This window comes from Brienomyrus brachyistius, chromosome 18, assembly GCF_023856365.1.
Source record: "Brienomyrus brachyistius isolate T26 chromosome 18, BBRACH_0.4, whole genome shotgun sequence".
Lineage (NCBI taxonomy): Eukaryota > Metazoa > Chordata > Actinopteri > Osteoglossiformes > Mormyridae > Brienomyrus > Brienomyrus brachyistius.
In genome coordinates, this window is record NC_064550.1 from 3,744,405 (window position 1) to 3,758,642 (window position 14,238).

A 14,238-nucleotide genomic window follows, 5' to 3' on the forward strand; every position below is an offset into this window, starting at 1 on the left:
AGGCCACATTCTCTCACACATAGTGTGTAACTGTCCGGTGCCGCTTCATTAAAGTAAGTTGCAGTGATGAGAGAACACTGGCAGTACTCTCTATGCTATGGCGTTATATATTAGGACATTACCTGCCCCAGATAAATCTAACCTCAGGTTACAAACAGCACAGCAGATTCCATCATGTCATTATTTATTTAACTAATCCGGAATGCAGAAGCCATATGTGAAAAATGAACATCACTCTTAATCATTAATCGTGATTTCGTAGCATGTAGAACCACTTTTAGCAGCAGTAATTTAAATTGATAATTTTCTGCATTTTCTTCCTTACAATATTATTGAAGTTCATTGATGCTTGAGGACATTTCATTTATGCAGAGCTCAGGTTCCACCACAATGCCTCAGAATCTCTCGACTTATCTACTTTTTTTTATTTTACTGTTTTCTTTTTCACCTATTCAGTTGTAGATTTGTAGACTCGGTGCACTTAGAATCACTGTGTGACCCAATTAAAACGTTTTGGCTTTCAGAACGATGGCCTCACATTTATCTCTAGAGGACTGGTCCTTCTTGGCTGTAAAACAAGCCCAAATCATCACCACTCTGACGTTGTCATTAATGTATGTGGTCATATGCTTTTTGATTTTCACTAAACATGGCAATGTGCGATAAATCATCTCCATTGTCGTGTCTGTTCAATGGCCATTGTTACAGAAATCTCTATTCAGATCCAACTTTGCAATCTTAAGTCGTCCTGCCACGTTTTTCTTAGAGAAAAAGGACTTTCTTCTAGCTACCCTTCCATGGAAACCACATTTATTAATTCTGCTTCCAATCACAAAGTCATTCAGTTTAATGTTTAACATAATAAACATGTTTTGTAGATCCCTAGATGTGGCTGTTGCTCTTACTTCACAATGAATTTAATGGGAAGCACATTCCTTAGAATACTGGCAACTGTCCTTAATGTTCTCTATTTGTAAATACGCTTTCTTGAACTGTCCTTCCCAAATTTCAGATTGTTTTTAAATCGGTCGGATTGGTGATCAGTCACAGTAACTTCTCAGGGATCGTTGTTGATGTCATTTTCTACTCGGCATGACATTAACACAGACCGAAAACGCTTCAAACTCCCAAAGGATATGCTCCAAAACAAATGGTACGACTTCTTCACGATCAGATAATCAGGTGGATTCAACCAGCAGCACCTGGCTGGTAATCAACGTCTTGCTTCCCACGGAAGCACCAGGAGTTTGCACACATGGCTTCTGCATTACTGCTTACCTTTTGTCGAATAAATAATGAGTGGGATACTGGAATTAGTGTAGTAAACATTCGGAATTCCTTAAAATTGTAATGGCACTCCGTGTTTTTACATGGTGATCTCCAGAATGGAATGCGGCCTTAGTTCGCAGCTGCAGTGGGTGGAGGCTGGTGCAGAGAGGCCTGGGTGGGCTTTAGCTTCTTTGAGGTATTCGGTTGTTTGAGTTCAGTACCAATCTTGGCATCTCTTTCTCCCCCCTCTCCTTTCTTGTGTGATTATGTGACTGTGGTTCTCCCCCCATTTGAATTATCAGTGCTGTGATAAATGTATGTGGCTGAAATACATGAAATACATGTACATTTTACCTGTATTCTTTCTCATAGGTACCTTTAATTTGTCTGTCTTTAATTATGTGGGATTTTATGCTTCTGCCCAGAGGGACATGGAGGGACAGTGTGAGGGGCCAGGGTAAGGTTCTTGGGTTTTTTTTTTCTGTTGGGATTTTTTTTGTTTTCTTTCCACAGGGAAACCCCTTCCCTCTTAAACACCCCCCCCCCCCCCCCCCTAAAGTCTCATCCCCATCCCTCGTGAAACCCCATCTTCTTGCTTCCCTGTATGAAACTAGCCTTGTGTGCTCGCTCCACTGCCTATTATCTTCCCTTCTGTTGGATTCTCATGCCTCTCTCTTTCTCTCAACCGAACCTTTCTTTCCAGGTACGTGGGAAGTTCAAGTGCTGTCGCCTGCGCGAAAAACAAACAAACGAAACGAAACAAAAAAAAAACATTTTGGGCCTCTGTCTAATACTGCACAACTATGACCTATGAAAGAACTTTATATAAGTATATACATATATAAATGGAATATTATATATGTATATATTGTTTGTGTGTAACAGAACTTTCCAGCAATGCTAGGCCCATTTCCTTGTAAGGGAAAATTTTCTCACCTCTAACAGTTTGGAACCTCTTTTGCTTCTCTGTTTCTGCATAGGTGTCTATAGTCAGCCTTATAGCTAATGCCCTGGGCTACTCCGATCTAGGGCCTATTAAATCTCTCAGGACACTAAGGGCCTTGAGACCCCTCAGAGCCTTGTCACGTTTTGAAGGGATGAGGGTAAGATCCAAAGCTAAGCAGCTGATCCTTCTGCATGCCTATTGAACAGTTTAAGCATGCTAGAACTGATCGAACAGAAAGAAGAAAAAAAAAAGATATATTGGGGGATTAAAAAGGACTTTCATAAACATATTTTCTGCCATATGCTGAAGATACAAGTCATGATGCAGCTGTGAATGAAAATGTATTTGCTTTCAAAACGATATTTTCAAGAAGTGTTTCCCAATATGAATTGAACCACCAAGTATTAGCCTGCAATTGTTCTTGCAAACACCACTATTAATAAAGTATGAAAAATGGGGATAAGTTATAAAATTGAGGTATTTGTTGCCAAGCTGCCTCATCACAATAAAATTTATATTTTTTAAATTGCATTAATAATTAAATTGGCCCAGGAAATATAAGTAAAGCCCCAAAAGCCCCTTGATATAAATCAAATTTCATGCCATTTCATAGAACATTAAATCAGCAATTGGCTGTCCATTTGGCCTGAATAATCAACCTCTACTGCTTTTAACTGGGACCCCCCCCACTCTGTACTGTCCCCCCCTTAGTTAACACCCACTTCACCCCATACCCTGATGCATCTTGTTCAGAGAACCACCAGCAGCAAAGGTGCACCATCACCAATTCCAAATCCCCCCTCTTCTAAAAGATGGTAGAATCCACAGACTGGGACACTCTGTTCCTTTCTGTAAAAACTAGGCAAAAATAAAGACGAAGAACGAGCACAAAAATTGTGCATCAGTTGTGTAGCATCTGTGATATCAGTAGATGAGAATAACTTGTTTACTTTTTTTTCCTGATGGTTGTGGCCAATTGCACCTGGTTGTTGTCATTCCAGTCTCTTCTTGTCTGAGGACTGGTGGCCTTGTCTCATAATGCAAGCTTCTTTTCATCCCCACAGCCCACCTCCAAGTCTGCCTCCATCCCACCTCCCCACCTCGTCATCCCCTCAACCCTCTCCATCTTGTCACTGTCCACTTTAGCACATTGGACCCTGCATTGCCTCCTCCAGGGCTGGAGGTTCACATGCCGATGGCTACGCCCAAGTCTCCCTCTGGTCTGGGACCTATATGTGGGATCTTTGCAGCACTTAGCTATAGATGTAGGAAAGTATGCATTTACTAAGCTTCTGCCAAAGCACAATCACCAACCAATTTTTAAACAACTTTTTATCCAACTTATTTTCCAACTTACTTTGTCAGCGGCTATTTTGAACGGCCACTGGAATTAATGTTTTGCAAAACAGCAGAAATTCACAAGTTTCACTCAGCTTGTCACAGAAGCTTAGGAAATGGCCAAGTCTTCTGGCACACGAATAACACATTAGTGTGCTTCACAGCACATCACAGGGAAAGTCATGGGAACTTGATTTTTCCTTCCATTTGCAATGGGAACTCCGATTGCGTGATAAGGTCTCACAGCTGAGGCATGAGACTGATCTTCCACACAGACAAAAATAATGCTGTCCCAATAACATGGGCTACATGCCAGCATAATTCCATGTTGATGTTGTTTAATGAACATCCCATGGTGCCACTTATGATGTGGTTAGAAACATAGTGTTGTGTCATACCTGTGGTGAAGCTTTGAAATCTTTACCTACTTTTTTCGTAGTTTAATATAAAGATAGGATTTTCAAGAAGACCATGTGTTAGTCTCTAGTAGACTTACAGTCAAAAAAAATCTGTCTTCTCATAACCATTTAAAATACATTTTTAAACCTTGATAAACTGATGACATATTCTTAATACCAATATGATAATGTGAAAGTTTAATGTGAAAATGTGTTCTCTGAATATTATGAAGTACAAATATATGTACAAGTTTGGGCCCCCGTGGACAAATTACATATTTAGTCAATCATGTAAGTGAAAAGTAGTGAACAACTGCTGCAGGAAAAAAAATGTAACAAAAAAAAACTATTTGCAAATGTTAATGCACACATTTTATTGCACGAACGTCAAAAAATAGGGTAAATAGTCATTGTGGCATGAGCAAAAGTTTGGACACCCTTCTACTTGGCCAGTGATTAAGAATTTTTTTTGCTGCGTCACCTGATTAAGCCTTAGTAGTCATTAGGAGTTGTCAACTCTGAGTGAGTATAAGCAACTGAGTGAGGATCTGAAAATAAAGCTAAATGATGCCTAAAAAGCAGGGGAGGGCTATAAAAAGATTGCAAAATGCTCACTGCTTGCAATTTATACTGTCCGTAATGTAATCCAGAAATGGCAATTAAGGGGAACTGTGGAAGTCAAGGCAAGATTTGGAAGACCACGAAAACTTTCATAGAGATCTGAATGTATGCTGGCCAGAGAGGCAAAGGAAGAATGTCATATGATTGAAGGACCTGCTAGAAGGTTTGGTTGACACAGGAGTGGTGGTGCACTGTTCCACGGCAGAGGTGGAAAGTTCAGGTTCAGAAAGTATAAATCCAGACCAGGATTTTGTTTCAACCAGCCTGTTGAATATAAAGACTCACATTCACAGACTACTTAATTGGATGGTTGAAACAAAATTGGTTTGGATTTGTATTTTCTGGAAGTATCATTGTTAGGAAGCCTTACCTGCAACTATATCGCAAAATTCAGCGTCTGAGGTACGCAAAAGAGCATCTAGATAAACTGGCTTTTTGGAAACCGGTGCTGTGGACTGATCCAGTAAAGATTGAACTACTTGGCTACAATCACCAAAGGTATGTTTGAAAAAAGAAGGACCAGTATTTGATGAAAAAAACACCTTTCTAATTGTTAAACATGGGAATGGATCCATTCTGCTTTGGGTTTTGTGAGGCAGCCAGTAGCACAGGAAACTGCAGAGGGAGGAGTGGATTCCACTAATTATAAGAAAATTCTGAATGGCAGGTGATAAACAGTCAGCCAAGAAGCTGGAGCTGAAAAGGGGAAGGCTTCTACAAGAAAGCAAAGGTCCTAAACATACCTCAGAATCCACCAAAATATTGTTGAGGTGTCCAAACCTTTGCACATGGCACAATTATTATATTATTTGTTTCTTTCATTTCTTGTTATTTGAATAAAAGATAACTGTCCATTATTTTTTGCAAATATGATGTTTTTAACACACATTTTTCTGTGGCAGTTGTAATTTTACCATGGGTGCCCAAATTTTTACATGAAGCTATAGTTCCAAGCTACCTACTATGTTTTGACATAGGTGATATAATTCTGCGATCATTAGTTCAAAGAACACATAGAGGGAATAGCATAAACGTTTTTAGGTTAAAACAATGGTACCTGTCATTTTGAAAAACTGTAATTGCTGCACCGAAATACAGAAAATGAAGGTGGGGATTCTCCTTCACAGCAGAATTAATATTCTCAGTATTCTTATTCCCTCCACATTGAAACATATGATGAAAAGAATGTATTATAAGCAAGTCACTAGGGAGTTGGAATTGTATTTCAAAATGACTGGGTAAATAAAACTTGACAGTTTTGCTTGATAATGGACTATGGAGTAGGGATGGTGCACTGGCAAAATTTGCAGAGCTCTGCCTTGGCATGTTCCATGCATTGTTTGTGGAGCACTAGAAACGATGGAGATCTACAGATGTGTCAGAAATTATGCTAGCATACAAAATAGTTTTTAAGACATTTTAATCTATAGTATATTAATATTCATTAAATATATATTTATTTTATATGCTCTTTCATTTCCAATAGGCACATTCTGAAGTACCTAAAGCTGTGGATGCCAGGTGTAGCTATAGTGACTAATCACATGGTCTTTATCCTACTACATTGGTCAATGAGCTGTTTTGTTTAGCATTTCATCATATGGGACTACACACCATGGCATACAGAAAATGTTCAATTTACACAATGCATAAAACTAAATAATGAATACCTCAGTGCCCTATAACACCTTTCTTAGCAGGTGTTGTAAATTCTGAATCTTTGCAATGGCTTCAGCAGCATGCTGCTCCTAATTGTTCTAAGGAGACTTGGACGATTCAGAATTAGTGATGAGGGACTGTTTTATCAGATCTCCAGGCATTCTCAGTGTGCTGCAGGTGAGTCCAAGAAGGGCATGGCTGTGAGGCACAGAAACCCAGGTCCTTGTGCAAGGTACCAGTGTCTGACATTCCATGCACAATACCACTCAATATGCAACTGAATTGACTTGGGGTGTTTGCTATTACCATGTGCCTCTCTGTTAAAGATTCAGGATTGCACAACAATGCCATGTAACACGCATGTACCTTTCAGTCGTCAATGCACATTATGTACTTCTGAGAGCCATTTTCCCTCTTTTCCTAGTAATATGTTAATGTGTGTTTAGTGTCATAACTGAGTTCCCAATATTAAATTTATCGCTAGTCAGAGCAAGCTGTGATTCTCCTGGCAACTTCAGGCATGTCCCCGACAGAATATATGTGGTACTGTTTGTTACTTTTTTAGTCATATATTTTTGAGGAGTACTTGCATTATGTGTTTTTTGGAGATGTTGATAGAACAGTGTTCAGTAATCAATGCAGTCGTTTACCGCATGGTATGTCCATGGATGGCTGTGTTGTTCCCAAAACATTGTGAGATTTCACTACTGTAGAAAGTTGGGGCCAAGGTGAATGATAGCCGTGCAAAAAATGTAATTTGTTAATCCTGGACAGCTTACTATCTCTTTCTATTGTGAACATTTGTTTCCACTTTAAAAGGAGCACATTTTTGGACATATGAATGGCCTTATTTCAGTAAGGTGCTGTCCTTTTTACACACACTCTTAACTCTTCACCATGGGGCACATGTACTGTAATCTGCCCTATAAAGAGAAAAGTGTGTGTTAGAGGATTATGAATACGAAGATCAAAATAACACCATGGTGCAGTGGAAATGGCTTAAAACTAAATATTGTATAATGTATATTACTATATATTGGCAGGAGACTTACTATAAAAGCAGATGGCAGAGACCATCATGACAAACAGTACACAGGTCATGCCTCAGCTGCTGAGAAAATCCAGTGAAGTAGCTCACAGATCTGTTCAATGGGGGAATATGGCTTTATAACTAGGTTTTGGAAAGTCATGCATGCTCAGCTGTCTGCCTGAGAGTTACCGGCCAGCCTGCGTAATACTCTAATACTGTGATCTGTTACTGTGTTGCTGGGTTCACTGCTGATGTGTCTATGAGTGAGGGGGCGGGGGGAGGGGGAGTTGGGAGTGTGTGCTGAAATTATTATACTGCTTAAGTTATTTATTGAAAATGTTTTGGATGGGTAGGATGAGACAGAACTGATGCTCCATATAGGTGTGCCAAAACCTAACAATTTTAGCATTTTACGCATTAGGTACAATGATACCACATACGAGGAATATTCCAAATAAACGCTTCATTGGCAGAGTGCATGGAGAAACAGTGCACAGCGTAATAAGCAAGCATGGGTTCATTTGCAGCTGTAATGACTAGAAACCGACAACAATTAACTTTTCCCAAATTTAATTAAAGGCAGCTTCCATAGTAGCCTAATATTAAATTTGTAGTTGTTTCCATTTAAGCTATATTTCAGTTTATATGGAAGCCTGTGTTTTAAATATAATGCTGCAAATGGCATACAGGTATGGAGCAGCATTGAGAAGTTTGCAAGTGTGTATGAGTGCGTGTGTCCATGAGAGCAGCTGGCTGTTCTCACAATGTGATGCCCTGTCTTTCCCGGTCTAGGTGGTAGTCAACGCCTTGGTGGGCGCCATCCCTTCCATTATGAATGTGTTGCTGGTTTGCCTCATCTTTTGGCTGATTTTCAGTATCATGGGGGTCAACTTGTTTGCGGGGAAGTACTACTACTGCTTTAATGAGACTTCAGAAGAACGCTTCGAAGTTGAGGATGTCAATAACAAAACTGAATGCTTCAACTTAATTAATGCCAACAAAACTGAGGTCAGGTGGAAGAATGTCAAGATCAACTTTGACAATGTCGGTGCAGGATACCTGGCTCTTTTGCAAGTGGTGAGTTCACCTTAACTTTGCCTTCACATGTAGCCAGTTCTCACCTCTTTGCCTTGGATCTCCATGTCTTCACCACCTCTGCTATATTTAGGTACCTCTTTTGCTTCATTCAGCTTTCTAATGCCCTGTGTCTGTTCTCCTTGCACATCTGCTTTTCCCATCCATTCTTTGACCCTCTTCCTCCAACAGTTTTGTCTTTTTCTGTATCTTCTCCCTCATTCATTCCCAAATAAAAGTTGGAAGTCCATGGTCCGTGTTGTTTTTTTAGAAGGTCCACAGAAAACAGGTTTGTATCCGTTGTGAACTCCTTACTTGTATCAGTGTAGCTGAAAATGTGCCGCAAAACCACATGACATGTTGGTTCCTTATTTTTTATTAGTTTTTTAATTTTGCTTCCTTTTTAGGTTCATTTTCAGATTTCAGTTTGTGTTTTTACTGAATTTCTGCAGCTCTTAAATTGACTGAAATTAAACAAATCAATTTCATCCATTAATTGGAGTTTATGCCCTAGAACTATGTGTAAAAATCACAATTTACTGTAAACATGTACAGTGGTACCTCAGAACTCGAACTTAATCCTCGGGTTTGAATCCTAGAAAGTTTGGCTTGTAATCGAATTTTCCCCTTAAGAAATAATGAAAAACCAATTAATTGGTTCCCAGCCCCCAAAAATTACACTTAAATATGTGTAAATGTGTAAAGTTAAAAAATAAAAAATAACACCTTAGACACAGTGCCAACCCTAGACTATGCCATGCGGTACATTGTTTATTTTTATTAATACTCTGTATTCGTTAATTTGTTAGTATATCGCAAACCTTTAGTTTGTAACATTTGTACAACTTTTGCGTAACTGTTTGGTGAGCAATGGCTACCAAAATGATATAAAGTACAGTGCATTACCTGATTAGTATTTTCAATAAAAAAGCACTATCACCAACAAACGATGCTATCACAGCCAAAGCGAGGCTGAGACTGAAGCGTTACCCTTTGTTTCCGCTGAGAGACGTGCCGCATGACTCATTTCTCCGTACGTACAAGTTATCTTAGGTCGGCGTTCACAGTTCGACTTCTGAGATTCATACTGAGGTCTAGGTCATTTTTGTTTCGAACTGGTTGTTTCGACTTTTAAGAAATTTGAGTTCTAATGAGTTTGAGTACTGAGGTACCACTGTATTTACAGCATGACAAATGCGATCTGTGTTATACTCATTCGTTAGCAAATCACGTCACTTTAACCTTGTTGGGAGTGGAGTCCGACATGGTTTGGTCTGGCTCCAGAGCAGGGCCAGTCTGACATGTTTTCAGCACAGCAGTTTGTGTATACACATGCAGCCCAACTTAAGAATTTATGTCTAAATTTCTTGCAAGAGATGTTATTTTTCAGAAAGTATTAGTTCAAAAATCTACATTAGAAATTTGCTTAGTTCTTATTGTTTCCAAGGAAATAGCAAATACTTAGAAAATTTGTATAAGCCTAAAGAACTATAAGGAACACAGTTTTTGAACTCTTCAAGTGGTGATTCACATTTAGTCACATCAGTTTCTAATAGAAAAAAACAAATAGGCTGTAAAAATTTTAAAAATTGGAACCACAATGTAGACTTGAGACTTGCCTCAAACGCTAATTTTGTGACTCCTAAAATTTGCTGTTATTTAGAGGAGGGACGTCTGGTCAGTCAGTATAGGCTAATAGCTTATAGACAGGCTTTAAAACACATGAAATACATACCACAGATTTTAATTTATATAATTTTTTTTTTTTTATTTCAGTTAGTTTTGGAGTTTGTTGTTTTCATTTTTGTTTCATTTTCATGTCTCATGCTTTTAGTTTATTTTAAATTTTAATGAATGAAATACTTTTGTTACTGTTTTAGTTTCAGAATTTGCTAGCGATAATAACCATGCTTGAAACGTTCAGAAATAGTCTCAACTCGCTCTCAATGGGTAATTTTTAGTTGCGAATAAAAATTGTGTCATGTTCAGTTGAAATACAGTTCAGACCTTTCTGACCCTGTGCTATTCTTACTGACTTGTCAAGGCTACATTCAAAGGTTGGATGGACATCATGTATGCAGCAGTTGACTCCAGACAGGTGAGTTGGTTTTGTCTTGTTCTGTGTCTGAAAAAAGATTTTTCAATTTTTGAGCATTTGGAAATGGAAGCTAAGTAAACCATGAAAAAGCTTAAGCTAGTACAAAAATAAAAAGTTAAATAGATTACTTCATGAAACACTTTTTCCTTGGATAATTGGTCAAATGCTACCAGTAGACAGGAGAATGGGCATATTCCATTTATAGTAAAAAGTGACAGTCGTCACAAAGTGGACATACATGATTTTCATTGGGCAGTGACAGTATATTTAGACAACCTCTTTCATTTATACTTTGAGGATTTGAATGCAATCCAGTAATATTCTGGTCTGTTGTTGGTGGGAGAATCTGTTAAGCAACATGTGTTCTTCTACAGGTGGAAAGCCAGCCAATTTATGAAGACAATATTTACATGTACATCTACTTTGTCATCTTCATAATCTTTGGCTCCTTCTTCACTCTGAACCTCTTTATTGGTGTCATCATTGACAACTTCAATCAGCAAAAGAAAAAGATAAGACAATTATCCTTTCCTTCTCTGCCCTTTTTTATATATACTGTATATGGTTGTAATACATTATACATATTTGAGCAAGTCATGCTTCTAAAAGATTATGGTATTTAATTAAATAAAATAATTCATATTATTTTTAACACTTTATTTTAGGGGGCACAAGTAGCTTAGTAAATCAGTTACTACTCAAGTACAAATCATGACCAAATATAGTAACTGCATGAAATACATTAACTGGAATGATTAATTACTGATGAACAAAAAATGGGACCAGTAGGTAACTATCAGTTTCTGGTTAATTATTTATTAACCAGAAAATATTATAATACAGCTTATTATCTGTGCCCCCTTAAAGCAAAGTGTTATCAATTACAGTATTTTAAAATAATGTGATTTTTTTCCATGACTTGAGAATTATCGTATATGAGAAAGATTATAACCAGCTTCTATTATCTCTATACTTTGGGGGTCAGGATATTTTCATGACAGAAGAACAAAAGAAATACTACAATGCTATGAAGAAGCTGGGATCCAAGAAGCCTCAGAAACCTATTCCCAGGCCACTGGTACTGCAGCGTTTTCCTTAAGTTTGAATCATAATCAATTCGAACAATCTGGGTTACGTTTCCCAAAAGCTTACATAGTTGGTACCAGAGTCCCAATGTTGCATAGTACCAACTATGTAAGTTGCTAACGTCGTTAGCTGCTATGCTTTTGGGAAATGTACCCTTGAAGGTTTTACATGTTCTGTCATTGTATTGTTAGAGATTGCAGTATCGGTTACCTTGTTAATCCAGTATTCTCCAGTAAGCTTCAGTACTCGCTTTATAATCATTACCTACAATGATTTACAACCGTTTTACAGTTTCAATGACCACCATTGATACTGACATTATTTGTATTACTGTTGAAATGAAATTAATAAAGCACAGAGCATACAATGAAGTGCTCGATGGCCCAGTGAAAGAGGTCAACACTATACCAGATATTTTGATTTTTCTCTCCTTTTTCAGAACAAAATTCAGGGGATGGTGTTTGACTTTGTGACGCAGCAGGTGTTTGATATCTCCATCATGATCCTGATCTGCCTAAACATGGTTACCATGATGGTGGAGACTGATGATCAGACAGAAGACATGGAAACTATCCTCTACTGGATCAATTTCATCTTCATCGTTGCGTTCACTACTGAATTTCTGCTCAAACTTTTCGCCCTGCGCCATTACTATTTTACTATTGGCTGGAATATCTTTGATGTGGTTGTTGTTATCCTGTCCATTGTGGGTAAGTAAATCATGGGACATGGTATAATAATGGAATAGTCAATGCCACTCCCTGGGCTGGGGGTTCTAATCTCGCCTCTGTTGTGTGTGTGTTCTACCCATTACGCTTGGGTTTTCTCCCACTGTCCAAAGGCATGCAGTTAGACAGCTCCAGGCAGCTCTGACCATAATCGGCAGGTACTCTAGATGAGTGGGTTTCATAGGCCTTGTTCACACCTGGTATTAACATGCATCCTGGGTGATCCGATCACAAGCGGACAGCGCTAAAAACGTCCATTCACACCTGGCATTAACATGCGTCTCTGCATGTGTGTCGACTGACCACTTTTAATCGGGTCTCACAACCTCCCCACAACTTATTTAAATAGGCACGTAAATCACTTACGTATGTACAGTGTGCTGAAGATTAAAAGAAGGAGAAGAAGGAATCAAAAGCTATTGCTGCATTCCAAGTTAAACTGCCTATGATGTTTCTATGGAATGGCATAATACTCAAAATGAAATATCTATAAATGAATGAATAAAAATTTTTAAATAATAAATAATATATTTAAAAATAATATATGAATATGTTTAAAAATAGAAGGACACAATAATGTAGAAAAGGTATATTTCATGATGTTTGTCTTCTACATATCTTTAAATTGTATTTCGCAATGACATGATTTTCATTAGTCATTATAAACAGGGATGGACATAACTGGTATGCAACTATGCATTCACCTTTAGAAGCGATATGTGTGGCAATCGATTGTTGTAACAGCGTGAATGCGTACGTATTTTATGTGCATTTCTGCCGATATGACAAGAAATGATCATGCATTTTAATATGCTTTATATGCTAATTCATACTTTGTGGTATGGTGGTTAAGATGCACGGTAATTTCTTGTCATATCAGTGCAAATGCACAGAAAATCGATACGTATTTGTGCTGTTACATTAGTCGATTGCCGCACGTATCGCTTTTAAAGGTGAATGCTTACTTGCATACCAGTTATGTCAATCACTGATTATAAAATATTTCACATGATGCAAATATGATTGCTTAAAAAATGCATGAATCGGAAATGAACTACATTTCACAATAACATTCAATTTTTCATGTTGTAGATATGCATTTTAATACTGCGTCAACACAGTACAAATGTACTTTTCTATTCAAGGGCAAAAGGTTCCATATAGTTGTTATATGATATTTTAGCTTTTAATCATAACCAATGAAGCTCAAAATTTGTGAAAATTTCATCAGAAGTTCATTGTTTCATTGGAGTGGGACTGAATTTCTGACCAGGAATTCAAGCCCCCGAATAGTGCAATATAAAGCTATATAAACAAGTATACTATTATTATATGTTTCTATTGACATATTCATTTTCTAGGCTATTATTACCTGCACTCTTTAACTTTTCGTAAATGTAATTTTTACCGGCGCGGTCCACCAATATTAATAAAGTGTGCAGCAGCTTTGACATAAATAAGGAAGCTTCATCAAAGTGCACATTAAATATGATCTGTGCACATTCCAAAACATCTTTAATAAATCACTCCTTACACAATTTATTTTCCCCAAATTTGCATGGAACATTAATGATGCACACTTTTGACAAGGTTTCCATGTGAATGGGTCGTGACAGATTGATATTACACCACGTCTCCAGTAGATTCAAACTAACTTTTTGGTGTCATAAAAAAAGCATTGCTATTCACAATGCAGTCTAGTACACCATAGCCCACTCTGCACTGACAGACGTACTGACATGGGTCATATGTCAACTCTTCACGCATTTAATGAGTACGTACGTTCTTCCACTCACGTGTCAGCTGAGTAGGCGATCCGTCAATGCGACCAGGAACACATTCGTGTTCACACTGCTATAGGAATGTGACCATATGTGCCCCAGACCACCTGCAAATGTGGTCTGAGTGATCCGATCTTAATGCGTCCTCAATGTGTTTCGGATGCATTTACACCTGTACTTAGCCTGTCCACTTGTAATCGGATCACCCAG

General features: G+C 38.0%; 1 protein-coding gene across 4 annotated transcripts in view; it reads left to right on the forward strand.

The window, feature by feature from the left end:
• Positions 1-14,238, forward strand: part of LOC125712546 (sodium channel protein type 8 subunit alpha-like) — a 76,889-nt gene that overhangs the window by 56,514 nt on the left and 6,137 nt on the right. For all 4 annotated transcript variants that reach the window (XM_048982713.1, XM_048982715.1, XM_048982711.1 and 1 more), the window contains exons 21-26: positions 2,250-2,372; positions 8,054-8,338; positions 10,380-10,433; positions 10,808-10,945; positions 11,407-11,511; positions 11,959-12,229. In XM_048982713.1, the coding sequence (XP_048838670.1) occupies positions 2,250-2,372; positions 8,054-8,338; positions 10,380-10,433; positions 10,808-10,945; positions 11,407-11,511; positions 11,959-12,229 (976 nt within the window). The remainder of the gene's footprint in view (positions 1-2,249; positions 2,373-8,053; positions 8,339-10,379; positions 10,434-10,807; positions 10,946-11,406; positions 11,512-11,958; positions 12,230-14,238) is intronic.